This window comes from Melanerpes formicivorus, unplaced genomic scaffold, assembly GCF_026170545.1.
Source record: "Melanerpes formicivorus ecotype bairdi unplaced genomic scaffold, bMelFor1.0.p_v2 SCAF_171, whole genome shotgun sequence".
NCBI lineage: Eukaryota > Metazoa > Chordata > Aves > Piciformes > Picidae > Melanerpes > Melanerpes formicivorus.
In genome coordinates, this window is record NW_027142523.1 from 262,616 (window position 1) to 277,285 (window position 14,670).

Genomic DNA, 14,670 nt, shown 5'->3' on the forward strand with positions numbered 1-14,670 from the left:
TTGTTCTCACTAGGTTAGCTAGATCTTTAAAACAAACCTCCTCTTCTTCCTCAGCAGGACTTCTTAGAGTGGAGGGCCCCTCACCAGGATCAGTCTCCAGCTCTCCTTCTCCATCATCTTTGGTCTTTGTACTTCTAGTCTTTAAAACAGCCAGCTTAACTGGAGCTGTGTTTGAATTTACAGCCACCTTAATGGAAGCTGACAGGTCCTGAGATAAATCAGCTGCTGGGGCAGTGACTTCCCGTCCCACCGAGGGAGTGGGCGGAAATGACGTTGCTCCATTAATGGCCGATGGAGAAGAAGGAGGAGGAGAAGGAGTAGGCGCCATGTTGATACCAGCCGCCACCCTTGGCAGCTTGCCAGAATCAGCAAAGTCATTTAGAGCTGCTTTACCAATTAACTTTTTTGCCCTCTTTTTAACTGACAGAGATTCTCCACACTCCTCATCGCTAGATGACTCTGGGACTGACCCAGAGCCACGGCGTTTTCCTTTTGATCTAGTTTTAATAACAAAACACGCCCTGGACACCTTTCTCTCTCGCCGCAAAGAAATCAGGAGATACACGTTAATTATCACCAGCAGCAGAATCACAGACACCAAATAAATCACCTTTGGGTCCCAGCCATCACCTAAAGTTACTCTTTCCTCCGGTGGAATCTTAAAACCCTTTATCTCAGTTGGGAGAGTGGTGAGGTAACATTTCTGTATCTCGCTGGCCATAATAAATCAATACATTTTCCGTACCACAACGTAACTCTCTACATAACCCACATATAAATTGTCCGCACCAAATATTTACCCAGGTAATCCAAAATCAAACCCAAACAATATCTGTAAACCAGAGCCCCAAAAATTGAAAAGAATAATCGCTCCACAAACCACAACACCTTCATGTTTGCTAATTCAGCTAGAAAACACTAAATCAATCAAGTAATAAATGAAACTAATTATCTGCCCCATGTTGGGTAAGCCAAGGAAAAAAAAATGTTGTAGGGTAGGAAGGGTAAGGCCCAAAAGCCTCCTCCCTCCCCCCTGTAAAGTAAAGGGAAAGAAAATTTTGAAGGGAAAGGGAAAAAAACCTCACAGCTGAATTAGCAAAGCAATGGGGGCTGTATATTTACAAAGCAGGGAAACGCAGGGAAATACATACAAGATTTACAATATTCACAGTATATACAGAAATATACAACAAAGCAGCACAGAAATGAGAGTTCCCCCCCCTGCTGAGGGGGTTCCCCACCTCTGCTCCCCCTTCTCTCCCCCTTTCCCCAGAGCGGGTTAGAAGGAGAAAGAAAAGAGAGAGAAAGAGAAAGAAGTTGGAAGCAGTTATGTGTTAATTGGAAAGCAGTTAATACGGGCCTTGCAGTTTTATCAGTTTTCAAGGTCAAGCCTTGGCCGAAAGCCCAGCACAGAGAGAGCTGCTGCTCGGCGGAGGAGCGGAAGAAAGACTGATAGAGAAGTGCCGGAATGCCCAGGATACCCTCCTGCACTCCCAGTTCAGAAGGTGCTTCCTCCCACTCTACCAATGAAATTAGTTTAGATTGTTCTTTTCCTTTACCAACTTCCGTCCACCATATTCCCTTTCTTAAGGGGACAGTCTCAACCGGTCACACCTCCTGAACACCCCCAGGGATGGGGACTCCACCACCTCCCTGGGCAGCACATCCCAATGGCCAATCTCTCTTGCTGGGAAGAACTTTCTCCTCACCTCCAGCCCAAACCTCCCCTGGCACAGCTTGAGACTGTGTTCTCTTGTTCTGGTGCTGCTTTGGCTTGGAAGAGACAGAACACAGAATGAACCAGGCTGCAAAAGACCTTCGAGATCATCAAGTCCAACCTACCCCCCAGCACCATCTGATCCACTAAGCCATGGCTCCAAGGGCCACATCCAGACTCTTCCTAAACACCTCCAGGGATGGGGACTCCACCACCTCCCTGGGCAGCACATCCCCAGGGCCAATCTCTCTCTCTGGGAAGAACTTCTTCCTAACCTCCAGCCTGAACCTCCCCTGGCACAGCTTGAGACTGTGTCCTCTTGTTCTGGTGCTGCTTGCCTGGGAGCAGAGCCCAACCCCCACCTGGCTACAACCTCCCTGCAGGCAGTTGGAGAGAGCAAGAAGGTCTCCCCTGAGCCTCCTCTTCTGCAGGCTAAGCAACCCCAGCTCCCTCAGCCTCTCCTCACAGGGCTGTGCCCCAGACCCCTCCCCAGCTTTCTTGCCCTTCTCTGGACACCTTCCAGCAGCTCAACCTCTTTCCTAACCTGAGGAGCCCAGTGCTGGACACAGGACTCAAGGTGTGGCACAGGGCAGAGTGACTTCCCTGCTGCTGCTGGCCACACTATTGCTAAACCATAGGTTTATGTCTGAGGAGAAACTTGGTTTGTGGAAGTGCTGTGAGGCAACAAATAACTTTTCCTTTGAACCTGAGGGGACGGGGGGGAAACTTGGGCTGCCTAGAACCAAGGGTCAGAGTTCTGTGAAACAACAAATAATAATGAGGCTGTATCAAGAATCCTGGGGCCAGTTCTGTGCTCTCCAGTCCCAGGGAGCCAGGGAACTGCTGCAGAGTGTCCAGGCCAGGCTGCAAGGCTGCTCATGGGAAGCAAACACTGTGTTGCAAAGCTCCTCAGCAGATCTGCTCTCTAGGCTCTAGTCAGTCTTTAGAGAGCCTGCTGAAAGAGTTTCCAGCAGAAGGTGGAGAGAGGAGGAAGAGGAGAATTTCCCAAGAGCTGATGGAGAGGGGAGCATTGCAACCCAGTCACAGAAAGCACAGATGGCAAAGGCTGAGAGGTTTCAGGCTGGAGACTGAGCAGCTTCTCAAGGGCCTGGCAAAGAGCAGGGCCTGGAGCAACTCTGGGAGCAGCAGAGGCTGAGAGCCCTGGGGCTGAGCGCCTGCAGAAGAACAGCCCCAGAGGGCAGCTGAGCAATGCTCAGCAAGAGCTAAAGGAGCTGTGGGGGGCAAGAGGCTGGGGCCAGGCTCTGCTGAGTGGTGCCCAGGGCCAGGCCAAGGGGCAAGGGGCACAGAGTGGCAGGCAGGAGGCTGGAGCTGAGCAGGAGGAGAAAGTTGTTTGTTGTGAGGCTGCTGGAGGCCTGGAGCAGGCTGCCCAGAGAGGTTGTGGAGTCTCCTGGTGTGGAGAGCTTCCAACCCCCTCTGGGCACTGTGCTGCTGGAGCAGGGGAGTTGGACTGGATGCTCCCCAGAGGTCCCTCCCAAGCTGACCATGCTGGGCTTTGGAGTGATGCTGAGGTTGACCTCTTCCTGGTGCAGTGCAGAGTAAGTGCAGCATGCTTTCTGGAACACCTCAACTCCATCTCCCAGGGGAGTGTGTGTGTATGTGTGTGTGTGTGTGCCTTTCCAGGGCTGTGAATGGAGGCAGGGAGCATGCCCAGCACTCCAGAGCTGTGTTTCATGACAGGTTTCAAGCTGTGCAGCTAAACCTTGCACAACCCTTTGAGGCCTGCGGGGCAGTTTGGAAGTGTAGCACAGCTGCTTGGGAAGCCCTTCTGGAAAGGATGTTCGAGCTGGGTTTAGCTGTGTGTCTGCAAACCTCTCCTGGAGAGTAAACTCTAGTGTTTTGCTGGGTAGTTTTGTTGCTTTCCAGGCCATGCTGGGTGTGTGCTGGGGGGGTGGGGAGACACTGACTTGATGGGAACTGAGAGAGGACTCAGCGATAGGAAGCCATAGGAGAACCTTCTGCTGATTGCACTCCTCTTCAGCTGTGACCTACAGAGAAGCTTTGCAGACTCCCTCCAGCAGTTCTTTAAACAACCCCCCCAGAATGTGCACTGAAGCTGAGAGTTGTCTCTGATGCTGTGGGTGCTTTCCTTGCCCCCTCCCCAGGCTGAGAAGCTGATGAAGCAGATCGGGGTGAAGAACGTCAAGCTCACCGAGTACGAAATGAGCATCGCTGCCCACCTGGTGGACCCCCTCAACATGCATGTAAGCATCTGCTTCCTGAGGAGAGCCCTTTCCAGCTGGCACTTGGGTGGAAGGGAGCCTCCAAGGGCATCTGTGCAACCCCCTGCAGGCACAGGGACAGCTGCAGCCAGAGCAGGCTGCCCAGGGACACAGCCAGGCTGAGCCTGAATGGCTCCAGCCATGGAGCCTCCACCACCTCCCTGGGCAGCCTGTGCCAGGGTCTCCCCAGCCTCCCTGTGCAGAGCTTCCTCCTGAGCTCCAACCTGACTCTGCCCTGCTCCACTTCCAAACCCTTGCCCCTGCTCCCATCCCCACAGCCCCTTCTGGATAGTCCCTCCCCAGCCTGCCTGGAGCTGCCCTGCAGATACTGAACTGCAGCTCTGAGGTCTCCTGGATCCTTCTCCTCTCCAGGCTGAACAGCCCCAGCTCTCCCAGCCTGGCCCTACAGGAGGAGGCTTCCAGCCCTATGATAATTTTGGAGTGGGTTTAGAGGAGGACAGCATCAGGTCTATGTCTCTCTTGTGTTGTAGTCCCCTGAGCTGGCCCCAGCCCTGCAGGTGAGGTCTCCCCAGAGCAGAGCAGAGGGGCAGGATCCTCTCTCCAGCTCTGGCCACACTGCTTTGGCTGCAGCCCAGGCTGCCCTTGGCCTCCTGTGCTGCCAGTGCCCATTGGTGGCTCCTGCCCTGCTCCTCCCCCCCAGCACCCCCAAGGCCTTCTCTGCAGGGCTGCTCTCAGTCTCATCCCCCCCAGCCTGGATTGATTCTGAGGGGTGCCCAGAGCTAGGTGCAGGACCTTGCCCTTGGCCTTGCTGCACCTCCTGAGGCTCTCCTCAGCCAGCTCTGCAGCCTGGCCAGGTCCCTCTGGATGCCCTCCAGCTCCTTGATTCTGATCAGCCACAGCACTCAGCTGGGTGTCAGCTGCACAGCTGCCATGGAAGATCTCTTTTGCCTTTGGATTGCTTTATTTGCCCTCTTTCTGCATCTATGGAAGTGCCTTGCTTTTCATTCATTAATTGAAACCTGAAAGGGCTTTGCTGAGAGCAAAGCTTTTTAGCCTGAGTTGTCACAGGGTTGCTTGGTTTGGCTTTGGTTTTAGAGGCCTTGCAGCACTTCTCAGCTTTGTGTGGGCAGGGTGTGTGCTGAGCACTTCTAACACTGCTTGTCCACCTTAGGTGACCTGGAGTGATATTGCAGGCTTGGATGATGTCATTACAGACTTGAAAGACACTGTCATTTTGCCCATCAAGAAGAAGTACCTGTTTGAGAACTCCAGGCTCCTACAGCCACCCAAAGGTAGGAAGGAAAGGGTACAGAATCCTATCTTGGCCTTTAGGAGCAGGGAAGATCCTCAGGTTCTCCCTTTTTGTGTGTCTTGCATGAAACCAAGCTGTGGTGAGCAAGTTTTGTCTTAATAATGAAGCCATAACTGCCTTGCAGAGATTAATGTGACATTTTGCTGCACTCACCTCTAGAGGCTGCATTTTCAACACCCTGAATTGTCAGGTTTTGCTTTCTGCACACCCCCCCCAAAGCTCTGGGCAACCTGATCTAGTGGAGGATGTCCCTGCTGACTGCAGGGGTTTGAACTGGATGAGCTTTGGAGCTCCCTTCCAAGCCAAACCATTCTCTGATTCATAGAATCATAAAATTCTCAGGGCTGGAAGGGACCCCAAGGCTCAGCCAGTGCCAAACCCCTGCCATGGGCAGGGACACCTCACACCACAGCAGGTTGCTCACAGCCACCTTCAGCCTGGCTGCAAACACCTCCAGGCAGGAGGCTTCCACCACCTCCCTGGGCAGCCTGGGCCAGGCTCTCACCACCCTCCTGGCCAACAACTTCTTCCTCACAGCCAAGCTTCAGCTCCCCACTTCTCCTTTTGCTTCATCCCCCCCACTCCTATCCCTCCCTCACACCCCACAGCAGAGGGGCAGGATCCTCTCCCTCCACCTCTGGCAATGGGCACTGGCAGCTGAGCTGCCCTTGGCCTTCTGGGCTGCCAGTGCCCATTGCTGGCTCCCTGTCCCAGGCCTGATTGCTGCCCCCCTCAGAGGTGTCCCAGACCCCTCTCCCTCCCTGACACTCTCCAAAGTCCCTCCCCAGCTTGCTTGCAGCCCCCTGCAGATCCTGGAAGGCCACCAGAAGGGCTCCTGGGAGCCTTCTCCTCTCCAGCCTGCACAAGCCCAACTCTCTCAGGCTGTCTGCAGAGCAGAGCAGCTCCAGCCCTCTGCTCCTCCTCCTGGCCCTGCTCTGGACACCTTCCAGCCCCTCCAGAGCCTTCCCTCCCGAGCTGCACAGCCCCAACTCCCTCAGCCTGCTGTGTACTTGAGCATTGCTAACCTCAGAGCCCCACAGGGGAAAGAAAGGAAAGCTGAAACATTTGATTCCTTCCAAAGGAAGGCAGCAGAGAGAGCTCTGCTCTGGTGTCCCCTGGCAGCAAGCGAGCGATGGCTCTCTCTCAGCTCCCCTGTGACCTGCTGCTGGTGAGCCTGCTCTGGCAGGGGGCTGCATGGGATGAGCTTTGGAGCTCCCTTTCTAGCCCCTGAAATTCTGTGGGTCTGTGAACTTGGGTTTTTTTCCCCCAATGCCTCATGTAAATCTCCCCTCCTGGTCATGGGGCAGGAGAACAAGAGCCCCACGCCGGGAGGTGTGCCAGCAGGGGCCGGGTGTGGCGCTTGGAGCCCTGCTTCGGCTGTCAGGAGGTGCTGGGAGGCAGCTTGGCCTCCATGATCTCTGGGCTCTTTTCCAGCCTGGTTGATGGTGTGATGTGTGAGCTGAGGGTGGCTCAGGCCTGCCCAGCAGGCAGGGAGTGTTCCCAGCTCCTCCTTTCCCCCCCAGGGGTCCTTCTCTACGGCCCTCCCGGCTGCGGCAAGACCTTGATCGCCAAGGCGACGGCCAAGGAGGCAGGCTGCCGCTTCATCAACCTCCAGTCCTCCACCCTCACTGACAAGTGGTATGGGGAGTCCCAGAAGCTGGCTGCTGCTGTCTTCTCCCTTGCCATCAAGCTCCAGCCATCCATCATTTTCATTGATGAAATTGGTAAGCATCCAGCTGGGCCTCGGGGCTTGGGCCGGGGTGCTTGGGGGTGACTCGAGCAGGAGGAGGTTCAGGGGAGCAGGAGGGGCTGGGGAGTGACCTGCTGGAGGGCAGTGAAGGGGACAAGGAGCTGGGGGTGCTGGGGGATGGGAGGTAGACCATGAGCCAGCAATGTGCTCTTGTGGCCAAGAAGGCCAAAGGACTCCTGGGGTGCATTAGAAGGGCTGTGGGGAGTAGAATAGAACAGAATGAACCAGCTCGGAAGAGACCTCAGAGATCATCCAGCCCAACCTACCGCCCAGCACCATCTGAGCAACCAAACCATGGCACCCAGGGCCTCAGCCAGGCCCTTCCTAAACACCTCCAGGGATGGGGACTCCACTACCTCCCTGGGCAGCACATCCCCAGGGCCAATTACTCTCTCTGGGAAGAACTTCTTCCTAACATCCAGCCTGAACCTCCCCTGGCACAGCTTGAGACTGTGTCCTCTTGTTCTGGTGCTGCTTGCCTGGGAGCAGAGCCCAACCCCCACCTGGCTCCAACCTCCCTGCAGGGAGTTGGAGAGAGCAAGAAGGTCTCCCCTGAGCCTCCTCTTCTCCAGGCTGAGCAACCCCAGCTCCCTCAGCCTCTCCTCACAGGGCTGTGCCCCAGACCCCTCCCCAGCTTTGTTGCCCTTCTCTGGACACCTCCCAGCAGCTCAACCTCTTTCCTGACCTGAGGAGCCCAGAGCTGGACACAGTAGATTCAGAGAGGTTCTCCTGCCCCTCTGCTCTGCCCTGCTGAGGCCACAGCTGGAATCTTGTGTCCAGGTCTGAGCCCCTCAGGTCAGGAAGGGACTGAGGGAAGTGCTGGAGAGAGTCCATGGCAGAGGCACAGAGCTGCTGCAGGCAGTGGAAGATCTTCCTCAGGAGCAGAGCCTGAGGGAGCTGAGGGCTCTGGAGCTTGGAGAGGAGGAGCCTGAGAGGGGAGCTCCTTGCTGGGGCTAAAGCTGTGCAGGGGCAGTGCCCAGAGGCTGGAGCCAGGCTCTGCTGGGGGCTGCCCAGTGCCAGCACAAGGGGCAGTGGTGGAAGCTGAGGCAGAGGAAGTTGCATGGGAAGAGGAGGGAGAAGTTTTTCCCTGGGAGGGTGCCAGAGGCCTGGAGCAGGCTGCCCAGGGGGGTTGTGGAGTCTCCCTCTGTGGAGAGCTTCCAACCCCCCCTGGCTGTGTTGCTGTGTGCCCTGCCCTTGGCCTGGGGGAGCTCTGGAGGTCCTTTCCAGCCCCTCACATGCTGTGTTTCTGGAATTCAGCTGGGCTGCTGGCATCTGTTCCTTGGAGTGAGAATGGCACAAAGGTTAGGGATGGAAGTGCTGTGGCAAGTCATGGGGCCAAAGCAGGAGCCTCTTCCCTCACAGCCACTGCTGCTTCCTGCTCTTAGGGGAGGATGTCTCAGGCAGAAGCAGCTGCTGCTGCTTTTTGTTGAGGAGAAGACTGAGGAGCATCTTAGAGCCTGCTTCCACTACCTGAAGGGCTCCTGCAGTGAGGCTGCAGAGACTTTTCCTGAGAGTGTCTGAGCCAGGCTGAGGGGGAAGGTTTGGAAGCTGAGGAAGAGCAGTGTTAGAGTGGAGCTGAGGGAGAAGTTCTTCAGTGTGAGGCTGCTGGGACTCTGGCACAGGCTGCCCAGGGAGGCTGTGGCTGCCTCCTGCCTGGGGGTGTTCAAGGCCAGGCTGGATGAGGCCTGGAGGAGCCTGGGCTGGTGGGAGGGGTCCCTGCCCATGGCAGGGGCTGGAGCAGATGAGTTCTGAGGTCCTTCCCAGCCTGAGCTATGAAATCCCCCTCAGTGCCTCTGCTGGGAGGACACCTAATGGAAAACAAAAGAGAAGTTTAGAACAAGGCTGAGGCAGTAGGGGAGGGTGTTGAGCCTGCAGGGCAGCAGAGCTGCCAGCTGTGCAGTGCCTTTGGGCTTGGTAGGGTTGACGTCCTTCTGAACTGGTTGGCCCTTGGTACTGCTGCTTCTAGAGAGGGAGTTGTACACCTTGCAGTAACAGTCTGGCAGAGCTCTAACCCTCCCAATGTAGCCTGGGGAAGGGGCTGCCTTCTGAGATGCATTTCAGCCCTATGGAGTGGTGTGACAAATGTGGGCTTGCTGCTGCTGGGAGTCCTTTAGGGAGCCACTGGCAGAGGTAAAGCTCTAACAGCCTTGCAGCTTGCTTTACCTCAGTGCTGCAGCTTGCTGCTTGCCTGTGTGCTTTGACCTCACAGAGCTGGCAGGGCTGGCAGGGACCCCAAGGCTCAGCCAGCCCCAACCCCCTGCCATGGGCAGGGACACCTCACACCACAGCAGGTTGCTCACAGCCACCTCCAGCCTGGCTGCAAACACCTCCAGGCAGGAGGCTTCCACCACCTCCCTGGGCAGCCTGGGCCAGGCTCTCACCACCCTCCTGGCCAACAACTTCTTCCTCACAGCCAAGCTCCAGCTCCCCACTTCTCCTTTTGCTCCATCCCCCCCACTCCTATCCCTCCCTCACACCCCAGAGCAGAGGGGCAGGATCCTCTCCCTCTACCTCTGCCAATGGGCACTGGCAGCTGAGCTGCCCTTGGCCTTCTGGGCTGCCAGTGCCCATTGCTGGCTCCCTGTCCCAGGCCTGATTCCTGCCCCCCTCAGAGGTGTCCCAGACTCCTCTCTCTCCCTCACCCCCTCCATAGTCCCTCCCCAGCTTGCTTGCAGCCCCCTGCAGATCCTGGAAGGCCACCAGAAGGTCTCCTGGGAGCCTTCTCCTCTCCAGCCTGCACAAGCCCAACTCCCTCAGGCTGTCTGCAGAGCAGAGCAGCTCCAGCCCTCTGCTCCTCCTCCTGGCCCTGCTCTGGACACCTTCCAGCCCCTCCAGAGCCTTCCTGTGCTGGGGGCTCCAGCACTGGCCCCAGAGCTGCAGCTGTGGGCTCAGCAGAGTGGAGCAGAGGGGCAGAATCCCCTCCCTGGCCCTGCTGGCCACACTTCTCTTGCTGCAGCCCAGGCTCTGCTTGGCTCTCTGGGCTGCAAGTGCTCCCTGCTGGCTCCTGCTGAGCTTCTCCTCCCCCAGCACCCCCAAGGCCTTTCCTGCAGGGCTGCTCTCCAGCCAGTCCCTGCCCAGCCTGTGTTGGTGCCTGGGGTTGCCCTGAGCCAGCTGCAGGACCTTGCCCTTGGCCTTGTTGAGCCTCCTGAGGTGAGGTTGAGCACCTTCAGGCTTGCAACAGTCAGGCAGGGGAGGGGAAGGTTTGGAGCCCAGGCTGTAGGGCAGGCTCACTTGGTAGGAGCCTGCTGGTGTGCTGCAGTTGGAAATGTGGTCAGGTCTCAGCTCTCCTCAGCTCCATCACCTGAAGTGTTTTTCCTTTGTTGTCAGTGTCCATGAAGGGAAGGTGTTGGGGAGATAAAGAGCAGCAGAGGTGTGCCCAGGAGGAACCCAGCAGGCTGGTTTCTGGGGCAGGCTGGGAGGTAAACTGTGCTCCTGAACCCTTCCTTCCAGATTCCTTCCTGAGAAATCGATCCAGTTCTGACCACGAAGCTACAGCAATGATGAAAGCTCAGTTCATGAGCCTGTGGGATGGGCTGGACACAGACTACAACTGCCAGGTGAGTATAGAGGCTGGCCAGCAAAGGAGCCTGGTTCCTGGTGAGTGTGCATTGAGACAGGGGCAAGAGGAGCAGGCTGCCTGTAGCAGTCCCTGCCAGCAGAGGCTCCTCACCTCTCAGCCTGTTCAGAGCATCCCAGAATGGCTCAGGCTGGAAGGGACCTCAGAGATCATCTTGCTCAGAGACCTTCTTGCTCTCTCCAACTCCCTGCAGGGAGGTTGGAGCCAGGTGGGGGTTGGGCTCTGCTCCCAGGCAGCCAGCACCAGAACAAGAGGACACAGTCTCAAGCTGTGCCAGGGGAGGTTAGGCTGGAGGTGAGGAGAAAGTTCTTCCCAGAGGGAGAGATTGGCCCTGGGGATGTGCTGCCCAGGGAGGTGGTGGAGTCCCCATCCCTGGAGGTGTTTAGGAAGAGCCTGGATGAGGCAGGAGACTGACCCTTACCTGGTTGCAACCTCCTTTCAGGGAGCTGCAGAGAGCCATGAGGTCTCCCCTCAGCCTCCTCTTCTCCACACTAAACCCCAGCTCCCTCAGCTGCTCCTCCCCAGATCTGTTGTCCATTGCCCCTCTCTGGACCTGCTCCAGCACCTCAATGCCCTTCTTGGAGTGAGTGCCCTCCTGGCTGCCACTCTGTGCCCCTTGCCCCTTGGCCTGGCCCTGGGCACCACTCAGCAGAGCCTGGCCCCAGCCTCTTGCCCCCCACAGCTCCTTTAGCTCTTGCTGAGCATTGCTCAGCTGCCCTCTGGGGCTGCTCTTCTGCAGGCTCTCAGCCCCAGGGCTCTCAGCCTTTGCTGCTCCCAGAGCTGCTCCAGGCCCCTCAGCAGCTCTGCAGCCTGCCCTGGGCTCTCTCCAGCAGTTCCTGGCTCTCTGGGACTGGGGGGCCTCAGGGAAGGAGAGGACTGCCCCAGGGCTGGTGCAGCAGAGCCCTCTCGGCCCCGTGCAGTGCCACCCCTAGGTGGCAGGGTGGCTCTGCTCTGCCACCAGCCAAGCTGCCAGGCCTGCCTTGGCAGGGCTGAGCTCAGACAAAGGGCCAGGAGCAGGTCAGGAAAGGGCTATTGATAAGAGGTTAATTGCCCTGGCATTTGTCACTTGGGTGCCTTGAGTGTTTGCCCTGTACATAACTTAGCAGCACAGCTGAGAGAGCAGAGCTGAGCTGAATGGGAGCCAGTTTGCTCTCACCTGGAAGGGAGCCCAAGGAGCTGAGCTGTGCTCCTGCACTGCTGCTGCACTGCACACAGCTTCCTTCTGCCTTTTAAAGCTTCTCTGGATGATTAAAGAAGGAAAACCAACGTTTTGTCACTGCACCTCAGAGTGGCCCAGCTTGGAGGGGACCCCAAAGGGCATCTCCTCCAACCCCCCTGCCATGGGCTGGGCCCCAGAGGCACAGAATGGTTTGGGTTGAAAGGGACCTTCAAGATCATCCAGTTCCAAGCCCCTGCCATGGGCAGGGTCACCTCCTCCTAAGCCAGCTTGCTCCAGGCCCCAGCCACCCTGCCTTTCAGTACTGCCAGGCTTGGAGCCTCCCCAGATTCTCTGGGCTGCCTGTGCACTGCCTCACCACCAGCACAGGGAAGGGCTCTGACTTAATGTCTCATCTCAGTCCAGCTTCTTCAGTCTGTCACTGCCACCCCTCATCATGTCCTTCCAGGCCTTTGTTAGAAGTCCTTCCCCAGCTCTCCTGGAGGTCCTCTTCAAATCCTGGAAGGCTGCTCTAGGGTCTCCCTGCAGCCTCTACATCAGCTGCTCCAGGCCTCATCCAGCCTGGCCTGGAACACCTCCAGGCAGGAGGCAGCCACAGCCTCCCTGGGCAGCCTGGGCCAGAGTCTCAGCAGCCTCCTGCTAAAGAACTTCTTCCCCAGCTCCACTCTGACCCTGCTCTGCCTCAGCTTCAGACCCTTCCCCCTTGCCCTGTCTCAGACCCCCTCAGGCAAAGTCTCTCTGCAGCCTTCCTGCAGGATCCCTTCAGGTCCTGGCAGCAGCTCTGAGGTCCCCCTGGAGCCTTCTCCTCTGCAGGCTGCACAGCCCCAGCTCCCTCAGCCTGTGCTCACAGCAGAGCTGCTCCAGCCCTGGGAGCATCCCTGTGGCCTCCTCTGGGCTCTCTCCAGCAGTCCCATGCCCTGTGTTTTGGTGTGTCTTTGGCCTGCCTGCTCAGCTGCTTGGCCTTCAGTTTCCCTCAGAGCCCTCACCTGCCACACATTTCTTAATACCTTAGCAAAGTGTCTCCTTGCAGGGCCCTTCCAGACCACCAGAAGCTGCAGAGAGAACAGCATGGCACAGGAGGGGGAGGTTTTGGGTTACTGCTGGGGCTTTGAACTTTCCAAGTGGGCAGGGAAGGGGCTGGGGCTGCTGGGGGAGTCTCCACTGGGGGCTGCTGCGTGGTGCTGCTGCTCTGCTGAGCTGCCTCATTCTGAAGGCAGCAGCAAGCAGCCTTGTGCAACTCCTTTGGATGTTGATGTTCTTGATCCAAGGGTTTTGAAACTCCCCTCCAGGGATGTTTTCAAAAGCTGGTTTCAGGCTGACTGGTTTCATCTGTTGCTGCACACAGGTGATAGTGATGGGAGCCACCAACCGGCCCCAGGACCTGGACTCTGCCATCATGAGGAGGATGCCAACTCGCTTCCACATCAACCAGCCTGTAAGTCCCCTGGCCTGGCCTCAGCTCCAGAGCTCCAGGAGCTTTGTCAGCCAGGGAACCTGTGTCTTGAGGGGGCCACAGCAGGGATCAGGGGATTGGAGCACCTCTGCATCCAAAGCAGTGTGGCCAGAGATGGAGAGTGGGGATCCTGCCCCCCTGCTCTGCTCTGCTGAGACCTCACTTGCAGGGCTGTGGCCACCTCTGGAGGCCTTAACACAAGAGAGAGATGGACCTGATGGAGAGGGTCCAGAGAAGTGCCATGAAAATCACACCTCTGCTCTGGGCACAGGCTGAGGGAGCTGGGGGTGTTCAGCCTGGAGAAGAGAAGGCTTCAGGCAGACCTCAGAGCAGCCTGCCAGGACCTGAAGAGGCTACAAGAAGGCTGCAGAGAGACAGTTCCCAAGGGCCAGCAATGACAGGAGCAGGGGCAAGGGCTGCAAAGCAGAGCAGAGCAGATTGAGATTGGATGTGAGGAACAAGTTCTGCCCCAGGAGGCTGCTGGAGCACTGCAGCAGGCTGCCCAGGGAGGTGGTTGAGGCTCCCTGCCTGGAGCTATTGCAGGGGAGGCTGGAGAGGGCTCTGGGCAGCCTGCTCCAGTGGAGGATGTCCCTGCTGAGTGCAGGGGCCTGGGCTGGCTGAGCTCTGGAGCTCCCTCCCAGCCCACAGCACTCTGTGTTCCTGGGTCCTTTTGATGTCCTTGTGGTCTGTTAGAAGCATGCACAGAACTTGGCATCTTCATGGGAAGTCTCTTGCAGAGATCTTGAGTCCTTGGGTAGTTACCTGAACCAACTCTGTGTCCTCTGAGGGCTTCTCACCCTTGGGCTTCATCTTGGCTCAGCTACTGAGGAGAACTCAGTGTTCACTTGAAGGCAGCCACCAAAAGCACGAGAGTGGCCTCCCAGCCTTGCCTGCAGGAGGGGTGGCAGCCAGATCAGATAGTCCCAAGAAGCAGGTCCCTCTTGCCTGCCATCCTCCCCTTCTCACCACACCACCTTTCATTCTGAGGGAGGAATGAAGGCAGCCTTCCAGAGCCTGTGTCCTTCTCGGCCCTTCCCACAGCCAGGCACTGCAAGCAGCCTGGGAAAGGCTTCTGCTGTGATTTATGCACTCATGAAGATCTTTATCAATGATGCCAGCCATCACCAGGTTACCCTGGCTGCCTCTTTTGCTGTCCTCACCCTTTGCAAGGTGGCTCAAGCCTCCTGGCCACACTTGGTGCTGTCAGAGGTCTCTTTTGGTGCCTCTGTCAGGGGAGCTGGGGCCTGGCTGTGGCCACTGCCTTTTGGCTGCAGCAGTTTTTCACTTCCATGCAGCAGCTCAGGGCCCAGACTGGAGGAGCAGCTCTCTGGCTGGTTGTGCAAGAGAGGAGCCCTCTTGGCAGAGCCATGCTGGGATGGGCTCCAGCCCTGCTGGGCAGGTGCAGCTGGGAACAAGAAGCTTTGGAGGCTTAGTCACCGCTCAGCCCAGCTGCCTGCCCGGGGCCTGCACACCCCTGCCCCTC

At 57.4% G+C, this 14,670-nt stretch overlaps 1 protein-coding gene across 2 annotated transcripts in view; it reads left to right on the top strand.

Annotated features, from left to right (window-relative positions):
* ATAD1 (ATPase family AAA domain containing 1) overlaps positions 1–14,670 on the top strand; it is a 32,321-nt gene that overhangs the window by 9,897 nt on the left and 7,754 nt on the right. For both annotated transcript variants that reach the window (XM_068169206.1, XM_068169204.1), the window contains exons 3-7: positions 3,841–3,939; positions 5,090–5,210; positions 6,754–6,954; positions 10,431–10,537; positions 13,080–13,169. In XM_068169206.1, coding sequence (XP_068025307.1) covers positions 3,841–3,939; positions 5,090–5,210; positions 6,754–6,954; positions 10,431–10,537; positions 13,080–13,169 — 618 coding nt within the window. The remainder of the gene's footprint in view (positions 1–3,840; positions 3,940–5,089; positions 5,211–6,753; positions 6,955–10,430; positions 10,538–13,079; positions 13,170–14,670) is intronic.